This window comes from Meira miltonrushii, assembly GCF_003144205.1.
Source record: "Meira miltonrushii strain MCA 3882 unplaced genomic scaffold FA14scaffold_1, whole genome shotgun sequence".
Classification (NCBI taxonomy): Eukaryota; Fungi; Basidiomycota; class Exobasidiomycetes; order Exobasidiales; family Brachybasidiaceae; genus Meira; species Meira miltonrushii.
In genome coordinates this window covers 3752689-3769190 of record NW_020289943.1, presented here as the reverse complement: position 1 = coordinate 3769190, position 16502 = coordinate 3752689, and the positions used below count along the sequence as shown (strand labels likewise).

Below are 16502 nucleotides of genomic sequence, written 5' to 3'. Positions count from 1 at the left end.
GATCCATACTCTCTTCTACCCGCACCATCACCATCCACGTTTGCCGAACAAATCACAAATGAAGCGCCCACAAATCCCGTTCAAGCTGCAAAGGATGTTGCCAATATTCCTTACATCAATCAAACAGCTCAAACACCAACCCAATACCAACTTGTCCAAGGTGATACAGATGAAGCACAATTACCACAAAACGCAGGAGTTCCCTTTCTTCCAACAGCTAATACAACTGCAGATTCCGCAGGTGGATGGCAAATGATTCCTGAGGTTGTCGGATTCACTCTCAATCGATCATGGGCAGTCGTACCAGGTGCAGTGATGCCTTTCTATATCACATCTGGCGTTGATCCTGCAGCAATTAAAAGGGCAGTGATCACGTTCCCCGGTAAACCGAGAGATGCATGGAAGTATGCAAATTTATACAGAAACGCTCTTAACGTTGTGTATGCGAATGAGAGCACATTCGGTGTCGCAAACGGAAGCGTGTTGATCGTCAGCCCGGTATGGATGAACGAATTAGATTCAGCCGCTGGAGGTACAAAGCCAGGTGAATTGTACTTCCATGGAAGTGAATGGGAAGCAGGAGGTGCATCTCGCGGTCCAAATCTAACACGCAGATTGACAACATACTCGGTCATGGACAACTTTACAGATATGTTGTTTGATAAAACTCAATGGCCAAATTTGAACCAAGTCGTGATTGGTGGACACTCTATGGGTGGTCAAGCTTCACACAGATATGCAGTTCTTAAGAAACAAAAGGCATACGATCCCAATATGTCTTTCTGGGCCGGTAATCCAGGTTCTTGGACATACTTGACACCCGAAAGACCCTTCACAAACACATCATGTACCACCACTTACAACGCATGGCATTATGGTATTGCGCAAAATACATCAAAGATTAGCATGTACGCTCGTGCCGATGTCATCGCTGATTATCAAGCAGTCGTTAACCGATACCTCGCCAGACCAGTGCACATGGCCCTTGGTTTACTGGATAACGGTGCTGGTGACACTCACTGTGAAGCACAGGATCAAGGAAAAAACCATTTGGACCGTGGATCAAGATATGTTTTGCATGTTACTGATGCCAATAACGGAACTTTCCCGCCTGCTCAAACGGTTGACTTTATCGGAAATACGTCCCATCAAGACTTTGGTATGATTTCGGCCAATATGTCTCTCTGGTGGTTATTTGCAAATAATTACAACGTGAGTAATCCAGAAATCGTTCCACATAACCCAGGAGATCACAAGAAGAACTTGCCAAACCCTTCACCCAAGCCAAAAGCATATGCAACGCACGGCAACGAAGCTTTGGCATCAGGATTGTTGGGAGGATCATTGGTTTTGATGATTTTGATCTTTGGTTTGGCACCATTTGCATTCCGATCCAACTTTGATGACCATGAATTCCAACCGATTTCCGGTCAAGGACAATACGCCGCAAGTGGAATGAAGACGCCTGTTTCGGGTAAAGAATCATTTGCAACCCAATTCAACGCTCCAACGAGATATGATACGTTCGGCAGTAATACCACTACCGGAATGCCATTGATCGATGTGGCAGAACAAAAGCAATATTATCCATCCAAATTACGATAAACTGTTGTTTGGCTTTTCCCCCCTTTTTGATGCACGCATAAGCACTATTTCAAGGACAATTGATGCATTTCGTTTATTCTTTTGTTTGCACTCTTTTTCTTTCGTATTGACAACCTTACATTTTTTCTAAGATTCATGATATTGTATACATAGCAATCAACTTTTTTTCACCTTTTGATATCTGTGTATCTGACAGAATGGGACTGAGAAGAGATGAGTCAGATTGTTGTCTGAAAGAAGCGATCGAGCAAGTCCATTTCACAATAAGACGATCAGCGTTAATCCCATTTGTCTGGAGTCACAAATGAGACAAAAGTTCAAAATCGTGCCCAACGTTCGCAACAGAGAGATAAACGGCGAGAAATATAGCCCAGAGTCGGTACCCTACACCAAGTGATCAGCTTTTTCGTAAGAGAATGCATTCCTCGTCTTCACTTCAATCAAGAGTGTACTTCGAAGAAGAGGCAACCGACTGCATCGTGCTGGCCAAGACACAATGCGTTCATCTTGGTGGACAACACACCAAAAAGTCTTTATCCTCGTCAGGATTTGAAGTGATTCGAATGATACAGTAGCGTTATGCTGCTGCAGAATGGGAATGTGATTCTGAACTAATCGGTTCAGGATTGGTGCACACGATCAGTCGGAAATAGAATCAGTTCATTATTGTAAAAGGGGAATTGCTGGCATCAGCATATTGTACTTTTACATGTTCTACATAGTGTAAGAGTGCGGGTACCTTGCCGCACTCTGACATTATGTAGAACATGTAGAATTACAATGTGCTGATGCCAGCATTTCCCACTTTACTACAATGAACTGATTCTCCTTCCAACTGATCGTGTGCATGAAACCCTGAACCGATTAGTCCAGAATCACACTCCCATTCTACAGCAACGTAATATTGCTGTATCATTCCATTCACATCAACTTTTTCCCCCTCAAAAGTACTCCCCAGCCACGATCCCGTGTGGACAGAAGGCCAAAAAGAGCCTCGCTTTTTCTGGAAATCTGCTGATCATCATCATCACGATGAAAGGCTACGACCGATTGCAACCGAATTGCCTGATCACCAATTCATGAACGATGCCTGCCAAACAATCACCCAAAAACACAAATCTGAATGTCATCTCACCTTTTGTTTTGATGATAGTTTGTGTTGTATATTGTAGGGGATTGAGTTGCGTCGGAATGAGTGTGGGAATGCGATTGGAGGGAGAGAGAGGATAAAAAGCAGTGAGAGGAATTACCAGGATGTGGAAGAGGCAGAAGAAGTGAAGCTGAAAAAGTTGCGGTTTAAATAACCAAGCATTTCTGATTGAAAATTATCATGCACATAATGTAATGTAATTATTTCCCTTTCTTCTCTTGACAGGCTATATGAGCCCTTGGGCGCAGCTTCCGTCATAATTCTTCCACTTTGACCCGCAGTAAACATTAAAAGTCAGACGTCACATAATTCTGCAGAGAAGCAAAGCGCATGTTGGCGGCGATTCAGGTGCATTCATTCATGTCGTGTAAGAGTAGCATTACCTTCTTGGCTTCACTATCGCTTTTCTATCGTATCTTTGTTACCCTCGACCATCAGCTCTATGGTCACCTCACAAGAATGAGTGGAAAATGTTGGATGTGTTTGTGTGGCAAATGCACAATCATTGACCAGAAGAAAGCTTGTTCGGACCGCTATACAAGAGCTGCTCTTTCTTCTTCATCACATACTTGCAGCACCGGAATTGCAAACAGAAAACAAAGGGAGGACGGTACCGAAACTAAGTGCATACTCTCGCTTATTTACCATGTGCGGCACGAACGCCCAATTCCTGAAGATGATGATCATGTTGTGTATTGCTGTCATCGCGTTCAGCACGGACATCTCGAAGTCCGAATGTCTTTTTGATCTTACCCGATCGACCACAACAGAACCATGCCATAAAGAAGGATGCTGAAGGAGAAAGAGCAGGATCCGTCATTCTGTTGGCGCAAAAATGAGATAACATTATTTCGACGAGCACAATGCACGAAAGTTGAAAGTGAGAAAGATGTCTTGTAATTCACCTTTCGAGAACAAGAAAGGAGAAGAAGAGCAAATGGATGAATAGAACAACATTCCACGCATGAACTTTTGCAAGTAGCTGTACCATTTTTGCCACACCCTACTGCCACAGCTCAGAGCCGTACTACTATACTCATCAGCCTCTTTCACCGCCACCAGTACAGCTTCAGAGTTGAGCGAGAAATTCCCTTTCTCTGAATCTGCTGGACATAACGTCTCATAGCTTTACACTCTAAATTCACACATTTCACGACTATCAGATCTTTCTGATTTGTTAAAGGGTATTATTGTAAAAGAAAATGTACAGGAAGAAGTAAATATACATGAAGCGAGCATGATTGCGTAAATGTACAGTATGAAACGAGCATGATGGTGGACATACACAGTGTGGAACGAGCATGATTGTGGAGTTATACAGTGTGAAAACATTCCTGTGGACATATACAGTGTGAATCGAGCTTGAATCTTTTATCGGGTTTGCGTTGTGATTGTGCGATACCTCAGTCTTGTGGACATATACAGTGTCAAACGAGCATGATTGGAAGGAACCTGAAACGAGCATGAACTATTGATTGATTCCGGTCTAAAGCCTGAATGAAGACTCTAAGATTCTTGATCTGCGGTGCTTCTAGAAGACGGGATCAACCGTCTGTGCCAGATGGACTTTCGTCACCTCCATCATCCCCGAAGAGGCAATTGCCGATTAGCCAACGAGCAGCTCGGCCGGTATAGCCAATGATTTCAGGCATATGTGCATCCACAGCGTTGAACAAAGCAGCTTTATAAGGTGCGATTGTGAAATCAGTTGGGAGCTTAAAGCCTTTGAAAGCGTTTGTCAAAGCGATCATTTTTTTTTGGTATTTTGAAATTGTTATAGAGGAATCTAGATCATGGCGGCAAAAGGTTTTGTCAGAATGTCTACTTATACTATTTTGGCTAGGCACAACTTACTGCTTTGTGTAAGGCTTAGATGTGTGAGGATGATTGATTTGAACAAGTATACAAGTGTACAGATGTACAAGTGTTGATATGGTTGGGAAGCAGAAAAGTTCAGGCAAATCTGACCGACTTATATACCCTGCGAACGACAGTCAAGATTATAAACAAGGTCAATTCTATAGGCTGCCGAAAACACAGCCCATTCCTCCATCCTTATTCAAGAAAACTCAGCACATTTATTGGTGTAAGAAGTAGGTACTCAGTATAAAGAGGTATACTACCCTTTCAGAATTCTCAGCACGTCATACGCTTTACTCGTATGAATCAGAAATCGGCTCCCCCGTGGGCACAACCTCTGTTGTCTGCCGTATCCCTCCGGTGAAAAGTAGTGATAAGATAACACTGGCTATAATTGCGTCGCCGAGACTTTCCTTTCTCGAACGGAATATGTCTTTTTTATTTTCATAAGATACACCGATATTCGACCGTGCCTGAATCCTGCAGCACGTCATACACCTTAAGGCCACCTTTACAGCACTGTCAACTCTTTACAAGGAAAAACACAGGCTCTATACCGCTCTGTGGAAGTACTCTAAGATTCATACCGTGATTTCCCAGGAAGTGACTCAAAAGAGTGTTCTGGTGGCAATAGTCCTTTTGGAGGATACTCACTTTCCATTTTCAATTTTCATTCTCAATGCAACTGTTACTCATTTCTTCGTGTCATAATAGGTATCCTGTTCATTGATTGCGATCCGTTGTGTAATGCTTATTTACAAGAAGACAAATTCTATGATAAAAAATTTGGTATTTAGTGGCCCGAACCAAGTTGCTACTGCGAAACGAATTTGTGAACGATTTCTTTGTCATCGATTAATGTTGAGCCAAAGGGCTACTGAGAAGCGGACTTGCGAGCTTTTTTGTAATGCTTTTCTGTTTTCAAGTTCATCGATCTCTGTTAAGATATTGCGAAACGGGCTTGCAGAGGTTGTTCCTCTGTTTGGTTAACACTTGTCTTTGTGTTTCTTGTGTTGCTACGAATCATTGCAGCCTGAGTCTGAGTTAGGACTGTCATCGCAATCGCCACCGTTGTCAACATTATCATCGCAATCGCCACCATCATCAACAGTATTATCGCAATCGCCACCGTTGTCAACATCATCATCGCAATCGCCACCATCATCAACAGTATTATCGCAATCGCCACCATTGTCAACAGTATCATCGCAATCGCCACCATTATCAACATCACCATCATTTTTTCCAACACCATTGTTTTTATTACCATCATTGTTTTTACCATCACCATTGTTTTTACCGTCATTATCGTCTTTACCATTATCACCAGATGGTGAAAGGCATAAAAGCCGAGAGAAAAATTTAGCGGTCATTTCGAATGCTCGAACCAGGAATCTTGAAGCTCCAGCCATAATTGTGATCAGAGTGCTCAAGATGTTTTTTTCCTGATGGTGGTGAGTCTGTGTGTAAGAGAGCTGATGAGTAAGATTGTTTCTATGATCTTGTACGGTTCAACAGCGGGAGCTTACCTGTCAAATTGAAATCTTTGGGAATGATCGATTTTAGTGAAGTTGGTGGGGAAGAGAAAGATGAAAAGGATAGAAAGGCGGGATTTTATAGGGCATAAAAAGCTCAAGCTGTTCTTTGACTCAGCTTTTAATTTCATTTTCAATGTTATCAGCTTCTGTGCCTTCGTTCCCGATTCTTATCTTCAGATCTCGGAGGTTGAAATTCACAGCACTTTACCACTTTTGCACAGCAACTGCCCGCTCTATCCGCTCAAGATATGGGGCTGTGCTGTTTCCTCCTCCCGAACGAATGAGAAAAGATGAGTGGTAACAAAACGTTGATTTCAATACAATTCTATCCAATACAACATATCATCAACTCAACTCTGTATTGGATTCAATGTGCGCGCGCCGGAAGTCCGTTCTCACGCTTGATACAACTTTCTACGACACTATCATCTCTTTTCTGTGCAAATTCTCAGTTATTAATAGATTTCAACACTGCTTCTTACTGAAGGATGTGACTCAAGAGAGCGTACTGGTGGCAATAGTCCTTCTAGAGGATACTCAATTTCCGATTTCAGTTCTCAATCTCAATGCAACTGTTACTCATTTCTTCTGGTCAAAATATGTATCATGTTCGTTGATTGCGATCCGTTGCGTAATGCTTATTTACAAGAAGACAAATTCTATGATAGATATTTGGTATTTAGTGGCTCGAACCAAGTTGCTACTGCGAAACGAACTTGTGAACGATTTCTTTGTTATCAATTATTGTTGAGCCAAAGGGCTACTGAGAAGCGAGCTTGCGAGCTTTTTTTGTAATGCTTTTTTGTTTTCAAGTTTATCGATCTCTATTAAGATATTGCGAAACGGGCTTACAGAGGTTGTTCCTCTGTTTGATTAAGACTTGTTTTTGTGTTTCTTGTGTTGCTACGAATCTTTATTGTTGACCTAAAGGGCTATTGAGAAGCGGACTTGCGAGCTTTTTTGTAATGCTTTTCTGTTTTCAAGTTCTTAGATCTCTATTAAGATATTGCGAAACGGGATTGCAGAGGTTGTTCCTCTGTTTGATCAACATTTTTTTTTGAGTTTCTTGTGTTGCTCCGAATCTTTTTTTTTGAGTCAAACGGCTATTGAGAAGCGGACTTGCGAGCTTTTTTGTGTTGCTTTTCTGTTTAAGTTCATCGATCTCTATAATGATATTGCGAAACGGACTTGCAGAGGTTGTTCCTCTGTTTGATCAACATTTGTTTTTGTGTTTCTTGTGTTGCTACGAATCTTTATAGCCTGATTCAAGGCTATCATTGCCATCGCCAACATTAATCAACAGTATCACCGCCATCGCCACCAACGTCATCATTATCATCAAAAAAGCTTAAAAGCTGAGAGAGAAGTTCAGAGCTCTTTTCTAAAGTACGAAGCAAAAACTTTGAAGCTCCAGGCATGATTGTACTGAGAGTGCTGAAGATATGTTTTTATTTCTGATGGTGGTGAGTCTGTGTGTAAGAGAGATGATGAGAAAAACAGCTTCTATGATTTGGCACAGTATAACAGCGGAAGCTTACCTGTCAGAATTGACAAAATTGAAATCTTTGGGGATGATTAATTTTAGTGAAGTTGGTGGGGGAAGAGAAAGATGAACAGGATGAAAAGGCGGGGTTTTATAATGCACAAAGCTCAAGCGGATCTTTGACTCAGCTTCATTTCCAATGTTATCAGCTTCTGTGCCCTTCTTCCCGATGCCTATCTTCAGATCTCGGGGGTTGAAATGCACCGCACCTTACCCACTTTTACACAGCAATTGTCCGCTCTAGACTTGGGGCTGTGCTGCTTCCTCCCGAATGAGTCAGAGAAGATGAGTGGTAACAAGATTGCTGATTTCAATCTGAAAGTCTATTTAATACAACATATCATCAACTCAATTCTGTATTGGATCTCAATGTACGCGCGCCGGAAGTGCTTTCTTCTCACGCTTGATGCAAGTTTCTACGTCACTATCATCTCTTTTCTGTGCAAATTCTCAGTTATTAATAGATTTCAACACTGCTTTTACTGGAAAGAAAGTTGTACAATGGGTGATCCCAAAGTGACCGAAGTGACTTCTTCTTCATTGCTTTTGCTGTTGGCTGTGATGACCATGATCACCATCATTGCTATTTTGATGATCATGTTCTGCACTAGAACGTTCACGCTCGATAATCATATGAAGTTCTCCTCCTGGTTCTCGTAAAGGGGTATGTTGATGTTCGATCGCTTGTTTGTACTTTGCATCATCTTCTTCGATCCCCACAGGTTCGATCACGATAGGAGGTGCGGCACCTCGATACAATCCACTATCGTCTTCCTTCTTTGCTGGAGGTGCCTGAGGTGGCGGAGAAGAAGAAGACTCTTTGGACTTTGTACGTTGTTTTGGATACTTTGATCGACCATTACTTTGAATCCCGCGTTGATGTTTGCCACGAACACGATTCCATACTTTTCTGATCCATGTCAGCGTCATTTTGTTTTTGATACTGATTGAGCTTGCTGTGAGGATTGTTGGACGAAGGAACGTGACTGTAGCAGAAGCAAGGGGTTTGATGAGATATTTGAAAGAGAAATGATCATATGGCCAATGCAATTTCACTTACCCTACTATTCAGGTATCCTCTATTGAATATTTGGATGATGGTGGCAGAACATCAATCGTCAACAATGACAATCTTTACGCATTTGTTCTATTTCTGGGGCGTACTTCGTTTCATCCCTCATTTCATACCGTGCACTCGCTTGCAACCAAGGAAGCAATCGATGACCCTTCCGTTCTCTCACGGGAGGAGAATTGTAATGCGTCACATTGGCGTCAAATCGAATTCATGCATTCGCACGGGGGACAGATTAGACTGAATAAGTGCTGCTGTCAAGCCAAATTGCTCGCTCATCAATCAAAGTGTCCGAATCAAATAGCCGGTCCGAGAAGGGGGACACTGTCACAAAAAATTTTAACTCTGATTTATCCAATTCATCCTGGTTAACCCATTAATTATACGAACAAATGCATTACTGTACATGAATTATTGTGATAAGCTTTATCTAAAGACTAGAAAGAGGCAAAAAGGGGTCAGATCTTCCTTTGTTCAAGTGTTAACACGACATGATCATCGTTTGAGGAAGAAGAAATTCGAATGAAAGAGAAAATTGTCAAAATGGGCACAGAAGACCAAAGGAAAAGCACAATTGCGCAACAAGACTCTGGTAGTGCTAGATTTTCATCTGGTAAAAATTGCTGTTAGGCAAATTGTGGTGGGCATGCGTATTGTGGGCCGCTCCTGTAGAACAAATGCTCCTGAAATGGAAAGCGGGAAAGCACATATAGCGCCCGAACAAGCTGTGTTTGGATTCTCTGAAGATGAATTTGATGACTGCAATCGCTCTGAAGCTCTTGTATTTCGATGTTCCCGGTAGATTTCTGACTAGTGTTCATTGAAGAATGTGAACCTATGTCTAGACTGATGTTCAATTCGTAGTACGACTGATGCTTTGACGAACTTCTTGTTCGAAACTGGATAACTTTTCTGTATTTCTTCATCGGTTCCTGCTACTGCTGTATTTCTTGATGTGTTGATCTCTCTGACTGATGCTTTGATAAGCTTCTCCTTTCGGATTCGGATGGTGGTAAGCTGAATTTCTGACACTGGATAACTCGTTGGTACTCTGCTAACGCAAAAAAAATGTGTTCTGACCGCTCGGTATTCTGTCCTCTTTGGTATCTCTTGACCATTCTGGGATCTATGACCGTTGCTCGGGTTTCTGACACTCAAAAATCATTTTGTGGATCTCTCTTTTGTCCACATGAAAAAAAATCGGTACTCGGTATTCCGTTGTAAGTTTCCCTTACCTGTTTCCATCGAAAAAATGAAAAAGCAATTCATCCCGTTCCTGAGAATGAATGCTGTGTTTGCGGTGACTGTTGACGTCTTTCTTCTGATTGTGTAGTTTCGTCGGATGCATGACTGCGCAAGAAATTGGCAAGCTGATAAACAGCGAAAGAATTGAAACCTTCACTCCGTGAGGAGGAATGATTTGCATCGTAGATCTGGTTTTGTGCAAGCAATGTGCTAAACACTCCAGCCTCTGGCCATTTGACAATGATCATCTTCATTCGAGCCTATCCTCGATGAACAAGGGGAGGGACCTGAGTGAGAAACTCACCTGACTTTTGAAGCATTACTCCTGCTCACATAAGGAAAGAAGGTTGGCTGGATACATCATCACATCAAATGTTGTACCCAGGAGTGGTCAGTGAAGGCTACAAGTAGGAATACCGATTGGCGCCCCACACAATCTTGGATTGGAGACATGAAAGTATGAAAAAGGCAGAAAAAAAAACCTTTCATTGCTCTAAGAACAAATTCAGATCGCAGCCTTTTCCCTGTCAAACAAGAAAAAGACCTTCGCGCACTTCCGCTTGACGTCATACTTCAATAAGCCGTCCCAATAGAATACCCCTTACATGCACCCGCCAATGATTGTCATCCACATCTCCCATTCAAAGCACAATGACCAGATCGATAAACCGCAACAGCGAGGTATATGCTATTGGCCGAATAGCATGTACCGAGAAGGCGCGATAAACCAAACCGATTAAAGTCCAAAGGGTACAAGATGTGGACAGCAACCAATGGCTCTCAGACCACTCACCTTTTCGTGTAAGGGGAAGATAGTAGTGGAGAAGGTGAAAGCAGGAGTTGGGGATAGATGAGAAGGAGGAATTGAAACAGTGAGTATTTAATGCTTTTTAAGAAGCACCCCATTTGAAATGAATGGCGTAAAAGCACTCATGCAACTCAGCCTGAGCACAGGCCCCTTCTCGGTCATCATTGGATTCATTTCGATCACCCATGCCAAGTCGGGCAACACGCATATACGCACAGTCGTTTTCTCATTCAGGCTTATTCTTTTGACCCTCATGCGGCGGCGGCGGCAATCCTTTGAACAATTTTTGATAAAATCACATGAGAAAAAGCGGCACCGCTCGAAAGACAGAAGAAGGAAGGTTCACTGAGCGGAAAGAAATAATGAATACGCAAACTTCACCTTTTGACTTCCGAACATTCATTCCTTCAAGAGTTTTCTAGACAAATTAATGTACATTATTATCACCATACAATCATTCAACCCAAATTGTTACGTAATGGCAAATCACAACCTATTAGCGCAAAAAGATGGCAACGAAGCGTGCATACATTTTCGATCATTTCGACTTGAAGCACAAATGCAACCGCTCCTACCCAGGTAAAGACTACACGGGCCTTCCATTCTTTCATCATCGAGCGGTATATCGGGTCTCCTTCTCGTTTTGTAAGTTTTTGAGTGCTCGTTTGTGCACGACGACGCATGATGACACATTTTGTGTTTTAATGGCCTTTAGCGTACCAATGAAAAGCTGAGCAAAAAAGATGCTTAGCGTTGCGCTGCGCAAAGATGTCATTCGATTACCAGCAAAATTTAATCAATCAACGGGCACATTGCATAGGGTTCGTAACGGGGATATTCTAGATCGCACCAAATTGATAAACAACGACAATCGAATTACCCCTGCGTTAAAATGCGGGAGAAACGCCGTATTATATATATCTCGGTATTCTATCAAAAAAGGATGTGACTCGAAAAGTTCAGTCTAAAGGTATATGCATCTTCATTCAACTTTTTGCCCTCGGGTCCGTCATTTATGTACCTGCTGAGGACGTAAGAATCCGAAATTGGAGAGAATTCGGAAAGGATGTGAGTCTAATACATAATGGTACATTTGCTCTAAAACGGGCTTCTATGATTAGAAGCTATTGCATGAAAAACTTGGGGACTCAGCTTAAAGACCGACAATGCAACTAATGCGTTCATCTATCGGGCAGGCAGTTTGGAGAAATGCTGTCTCTTCACCACCACAGCATTAGTGTATGCTACACGCTCATAACAAGGTCAAGTATGCACGCTGCTTTTAGCCACGTTGGATCGTGTGATGGAGACCAGAAAGAACAAGACAAACAAGCAAAGTTATGACAGCTGAGTCAGATGAAATGATTGACGTCAAAGGCAAAGGGCGGATGGAGGACGTGGTACGAAATCAGATGGGAAAAAATGATCAATTATTACACAGTTCAGTTTCGTTTCATTGTCCAAGTTCAAACCTTATCTTGCAACACCAGCTTCCACACTATGCATTACCTCGATTTCAACTTCTCATTCGACAAGATCCAATCAAAGGATTCGCAACAGGAACGGATGTGACCGCCCGTAAGAATGCACGAATAACTCCTTTGGATCCTCCTCCGGTGTGTGAATTGATCGTTCTACCTTTTGGCGAAGAAGATGAAATGGATGAGGTAGAACGTGCAAGATTTCTCTCAACCGTGGAAGTGTGTATTCATGTTCGCTTGGTAAGCGTTGATGATCCTCAAACGGAAATTCAAGATCGAAATTTGGATCCCAATGGTGTTTTATTGGTTGGAAATACGGTTGAAAGTCCATTTATCGCCCCGTGTACGTCACCTTTTCTTAAAGATGAATGTTTTTTCATCTTTTCGGAATTGAGTGTAAGATGTTCGGGTCAATATAGGTTACGATATGATCTAATCGATCGTGCAAACAATCGTTTTCAAAAGATTGCCAGTGTTGTAGGAAATCCGTTTACCGTTTATTCACAGAAGAAGTACTATGGAAATTTTACCGAAAGTTCTTCTTTGATAAAAGATATTGCAGCTAGAGGATTACGATTGCGCATCTGTAAAGGCAATCAAGATGATGATGAATGCGTACAAGAGAAGAAACAAAGCAAAAAGAAGAGGAAAACGTCTGACGTCAACGTTCTGCAAACGGCCACAAAAGTCTCATTTTCTCGCCCCAGAGCTATTTCTGATTCCGTCAACCGTTCTTTATCTTCCAATAATCAATTCTCTCCAGCATCGGCCTTCTTCGTACACTCTACCGAAAAGCCCAACTTACCCCCACTGTCATCTAGCTCAAGCTCAAGTTCTAGGTCGTTGCACAGGAAGGATGGTGCTAGCGAAGGATTTTATCCTTTTCCCTCTGGTATGACTTCGGCAGCCGAACCAAGGTTTGAGCCATCGTCGAACGCTCCTATGCCTTCCAGTATATACATTCGATTTTCCCAAAGAGCAGGAGATTCGAAAAAGGAACAGAGCGTCATGGACTGGAGAGGAAATGAAGATGACGCTTGGCATGCTAGAAGAACGCTTTCTTATACACCTTCTTCCTACTTACACGACCAAAGGCAAGCTGATAATGGATACTATCGCTCTGAAATCCAGGATCAAAAGCTTGTAGGCAGGAATGACTATCGACCTTCCATTATCGGCGATCGCTATCATCTATCCGAGCTTGGATGGCATAATCCTCACATGAGATCTGTACCAATTCGTTCAAACTCTTATCAAAGTAGCATAATTCGAAACGATGTAGAATCCATCAAAGCAGAACGATGGCAAGAAGTACCCATCTTACCGCCCATTCGACGTCAATCTGACTCGCGACCGATGGATCTTGACAGACACCAAAGACGAACATCGAGGGATTTTCAGGATGATATTGATCAATATGCTTTTAGTAGAAGGTATGAAGCCAAGCCAAGTTGAGACTGTAGTTATAGCAGAAGGGACGATTTTTAAGATCGGAGCACCTCTTCTTTGTGTACTTATACGAAATCAGAATGGGCAATACCATAGATAAGACTCCTCGACTGGAGTTCTTTCAATTCCAGTGACAGGCAATTTATACTTAAAATATTTACCCACGCTGAATCTAATCGATTAAAATTAATAAATTGTCCAATCCCACACAATTTTGTCATTTTTTGGATTTAAATTTGTGCTGGGATCGCTTTTCTAAAACCTCCCCGCACCATATTGATCCTTTAGACTGCTTTTCTGTATGAACCATGGTCTGTGGTGATCTCCACGGCGTTCCGCGCTAAGGGAAGCAACGCGATTCTTCAACGGTCTAGATTCAGGAGCAGTAGCAGCATAGAAGCCTTGCTTGCACGTTGATCATCTTTTTGTTTGGATTCTATTGCGGAAGGAAAAGCGACTAGAAGATTCCAAAGTGGTCTGATTTAGTCCTTGGTAGAGGCAAAAAAACCAATCTGGAGAAGGCTATTTTTAAATCGATGCTATCGGTGTCATGTTGTCATTGTCATTGCTGATGAGAAATAAAGTTTGAGAGAAGCAATTGTCGGCTAAACGGGGGTAAATGTTTCAAGTATGCAGACCCAAAGCCGTTTTTACCGAGAGAGGTCCAGACTGAAGCTGTATGCGTGCGCTGCGCAAGCAATCTAAGTTGTATCCCGGTTAAGAGATCTTTGATAAAGGCCGAACGTATTTCTAGATCCCCTCTCTCCGTCATACAAATAAAAAGGGGATCTTTCTTTGCAACTGCAATGCATCTTTCGTGAGCCGGACCATATGCCGTTCCGAATGATAAAACAGAGTAAAAAAGATATTGAACCGCGCGGCGTGGCGCAGCGCTAATCCTCTTCTGCTGCAAGTGCAGTTAATTTACCCATATACCCGCCCAATACCCACTCCAATCTTACGCGTAAATCGGATTATTTTGTTTCTTTATACGTACGATGAATGACACAGATCGGAAGCCAGGATTTGTACAATCAATCCGCTTTAGATGCATGCAGTCATCATTTTTATTATTTTAATACCTTTTTTGACAGGCGCGATTCCCCTTTGTTTTGTATATTTCGGTTCTGGAGAATAAAGCCCGTTTGTGTGCCTGCTTAACACTACTTACTATACTACTCTGGACGGCGTTTGCCATCCAAATTTGGAACTCCTCCATTAAAGTCTTTTGCTTCTTCTTCCTTTACCTTGTCTTGCTGTCAATTGCAAATTGCTCATCGCCATCGTCGTAGTAAGGATCACAAACATTGCCTCTTCTCGGATCAATCGGACTTGCATTCAGTTAGCGTCAATAAGATACGGGCCATCCTTGCCAAGCTCGCGATCTTGCTCCACACTTTGCATTGACATTCTTACCGAAAAGGACCATCATACTTCCCAAAAAGAATACCAACTTGCTCTGATGAATTAGACATTGTGTCTTTCTTGTGCCACAGGTGCTCGCTACTAATCACCACCATTACGATTCAAAATGGCTCCACATCATTTGCCCCGCGTGACGGCATTCCCGATCGTGGGAGAAAAGAGTCTTGTAACTCTTTTAGGAACAGGATTAAGCATTCCAGCTTCAATACAAGATGATTGTCCTTTGATCGGTAAAATGGCACCAGAGATCAATTTACCCGATCATCTAGGCAGGCGGTGCTCATTGCACGCAACAATTGCTTTAGGAAGACCGATCATTCTGTTCTTCTTCCCTCTTGCGGGATCGCCGCATTGTACAAAAGAATCTTGCATGTTTCGTGATGCTTTGGGGTTAACACCAATTTTCTCTGAACTACAAGCGATCGTCATCGGAATCAGTCAAGATCCTCCGACACGTTCAAAAAGATTCGTGGATGAACATCATTTAGGTTACAGAATCTTACACGACGAAAAGAGAGAAGCGATGGAAGCATATGGTGTTCAACGTGCGCTGTTAGGTCTAATCGACCAAAGATGCACATTCATTATCGATCCTAGCGGAACGATCAGAGCAATGGCACAGGGTGTCTTTGACGCAGATGGACACGTCTTGTTCGCTGAGAAATGGCTTATTCGATTGGAAGACGAGCTATCACAGCGGTCACGAAAATTAATGGCATATGAGGAGGATAAGAATCGGGCACTGATGGCAGATCCGAGCGGAAAAGGAGTGGATGGATGGACACGATTCACCTACGGAGAGAATAATAGCGCCAGTAGTGGTGGAATTGATGCTACTCCCCGTCATGGTGCTGCATCGATGATGTCCAAAAAGGGACAATATATCTCGCCTCATGCACAAGGACGATCAATTGCTGCGCCTAAGTTGAATTCCAACGGCATCTATGAACGTGAGATTAAACAACCAGGCGAAGCAGCCACTCATGAGCCTGTTTTGCTGGCGGCAAACAAATCTACCAGTTCCTCTTCATCCACGAAATCGGATAAGAACATATGGAAGCATTGGAAATCCGTCTTTCAGCAGCTGTCGTCTGCTGATGATAAGCCACCACCGCTTGTTTTATCGCGAAATTGGCCTTCAGATGAGGTAAACGGACATGCAAACGGCAAGGCACAATCGATTCGATCTTCCCGAAAGAGCTTTAGCGGATCGGCTCCTGGACTACCTCGCTCGAGAAGTTCTTCCAGACTAAAGGATTTGGGCAAATCTTCCCTCCGTCGCGGTTCCCTTGCAGCCGCTTCGAATCCCACATCCAATAAACATGC

At 42.6% G+C, this 16502-nt stretch overlaps 5 protein-coding genes across 5 annotated transcripts; 3 read left to right on the top strand and 2 right to left on the bottom strand.

Annotated features, from left to right (window-relative positions):
* Positions 1 to 51: 51 nt before the first annotated feature.
* FA14DRAFT_109635 (uncharacterized protein) lies at positions 52 to 1398 on the top strand (the record flags this gene model as incomplete). The annotated part of the gene is made up of 1 exon (XM_025495883.1): positions 52 to 1398. A coding segment is annotated over one exon (1347 nt), but the record flags the coding sequence as incomplete, so codon positions are not given.
* A 4017-nt stretch (positions 1399 to 5415) lies between these two features.
* Positions 5416 to 6187, bottom strand: FA14DRAFT_22733 (uncharacterized protein). The gene is made up of 2 exons (XM_025502038.1): positions 6145 to 6187; positions 5416 to 6075 (listed from the first exon to the last, which is right to left on the bottom strand). Exon 2 carries the CDS (start codon positions 6025 to 6027, stop codon positions 5632 to 5634), a length of 396 nt encoding a protein of 131 aa, XP_025358375.1. The 5' UTR covers positions 6028 to 6075; positions 6145 to 6187; the 3' UTR covers positions 5416 to 5631.
* A 2046-nt stretch (positions 6188 to 8233) lies between these two features.
* On the bottom strand, positions 8234 to 8626 carry FA14DRAFT_177349 (uncharacterized protein; the record flags this gene model as incomplete). Its single annotated transcript, XM_025500732.1, has 1 exon — positions 8234 to 8626. One exon carries the CDS (start codon positions 8624 to 8626, stop codon positions 8234 to 8236), a length of 393 nt encoding a protein of 130 aa, XP_025358374.1.
* Positions 8627 to 11975: 3349 nt separating this feature from the next.
* On the top strand, positions 11976 to 13787 carry FA14DRAFT_22693 (uncharacterized protein). The gene has a single exon (XM_025502037.1). It carries the CDS (start codon positions 12162 to 12164, stop codon positions 13755 to 13757), a length of 1596 nt encoding a protein of 531 aa, XP_025358373.1. The 5' UTR covers positions 11976 to 12161; the 3' UTR covers positions 13758 to 13787.
* Positions 13788 to 15411: 1624 nt separating this feature from the next.
* FA14DRAFT_119104 (alkyl hydroperoxide reductase/ thiol specific antioxidant/ Mal allergen) lies at positions 15412 to 15858 on the top strand (the record flags this gene model as incomplete). Its single annotated transcript, XM_025496335.1, has 1 exon — positions 15412 to 15858. A coding segment is annotated over one exon (447 nt), but the record flags the coding sequence as incomplete, so codon positions are not given.
* Between the last annotated feature and the right edge of the window lie 644 nt (positions 15859 to 16502).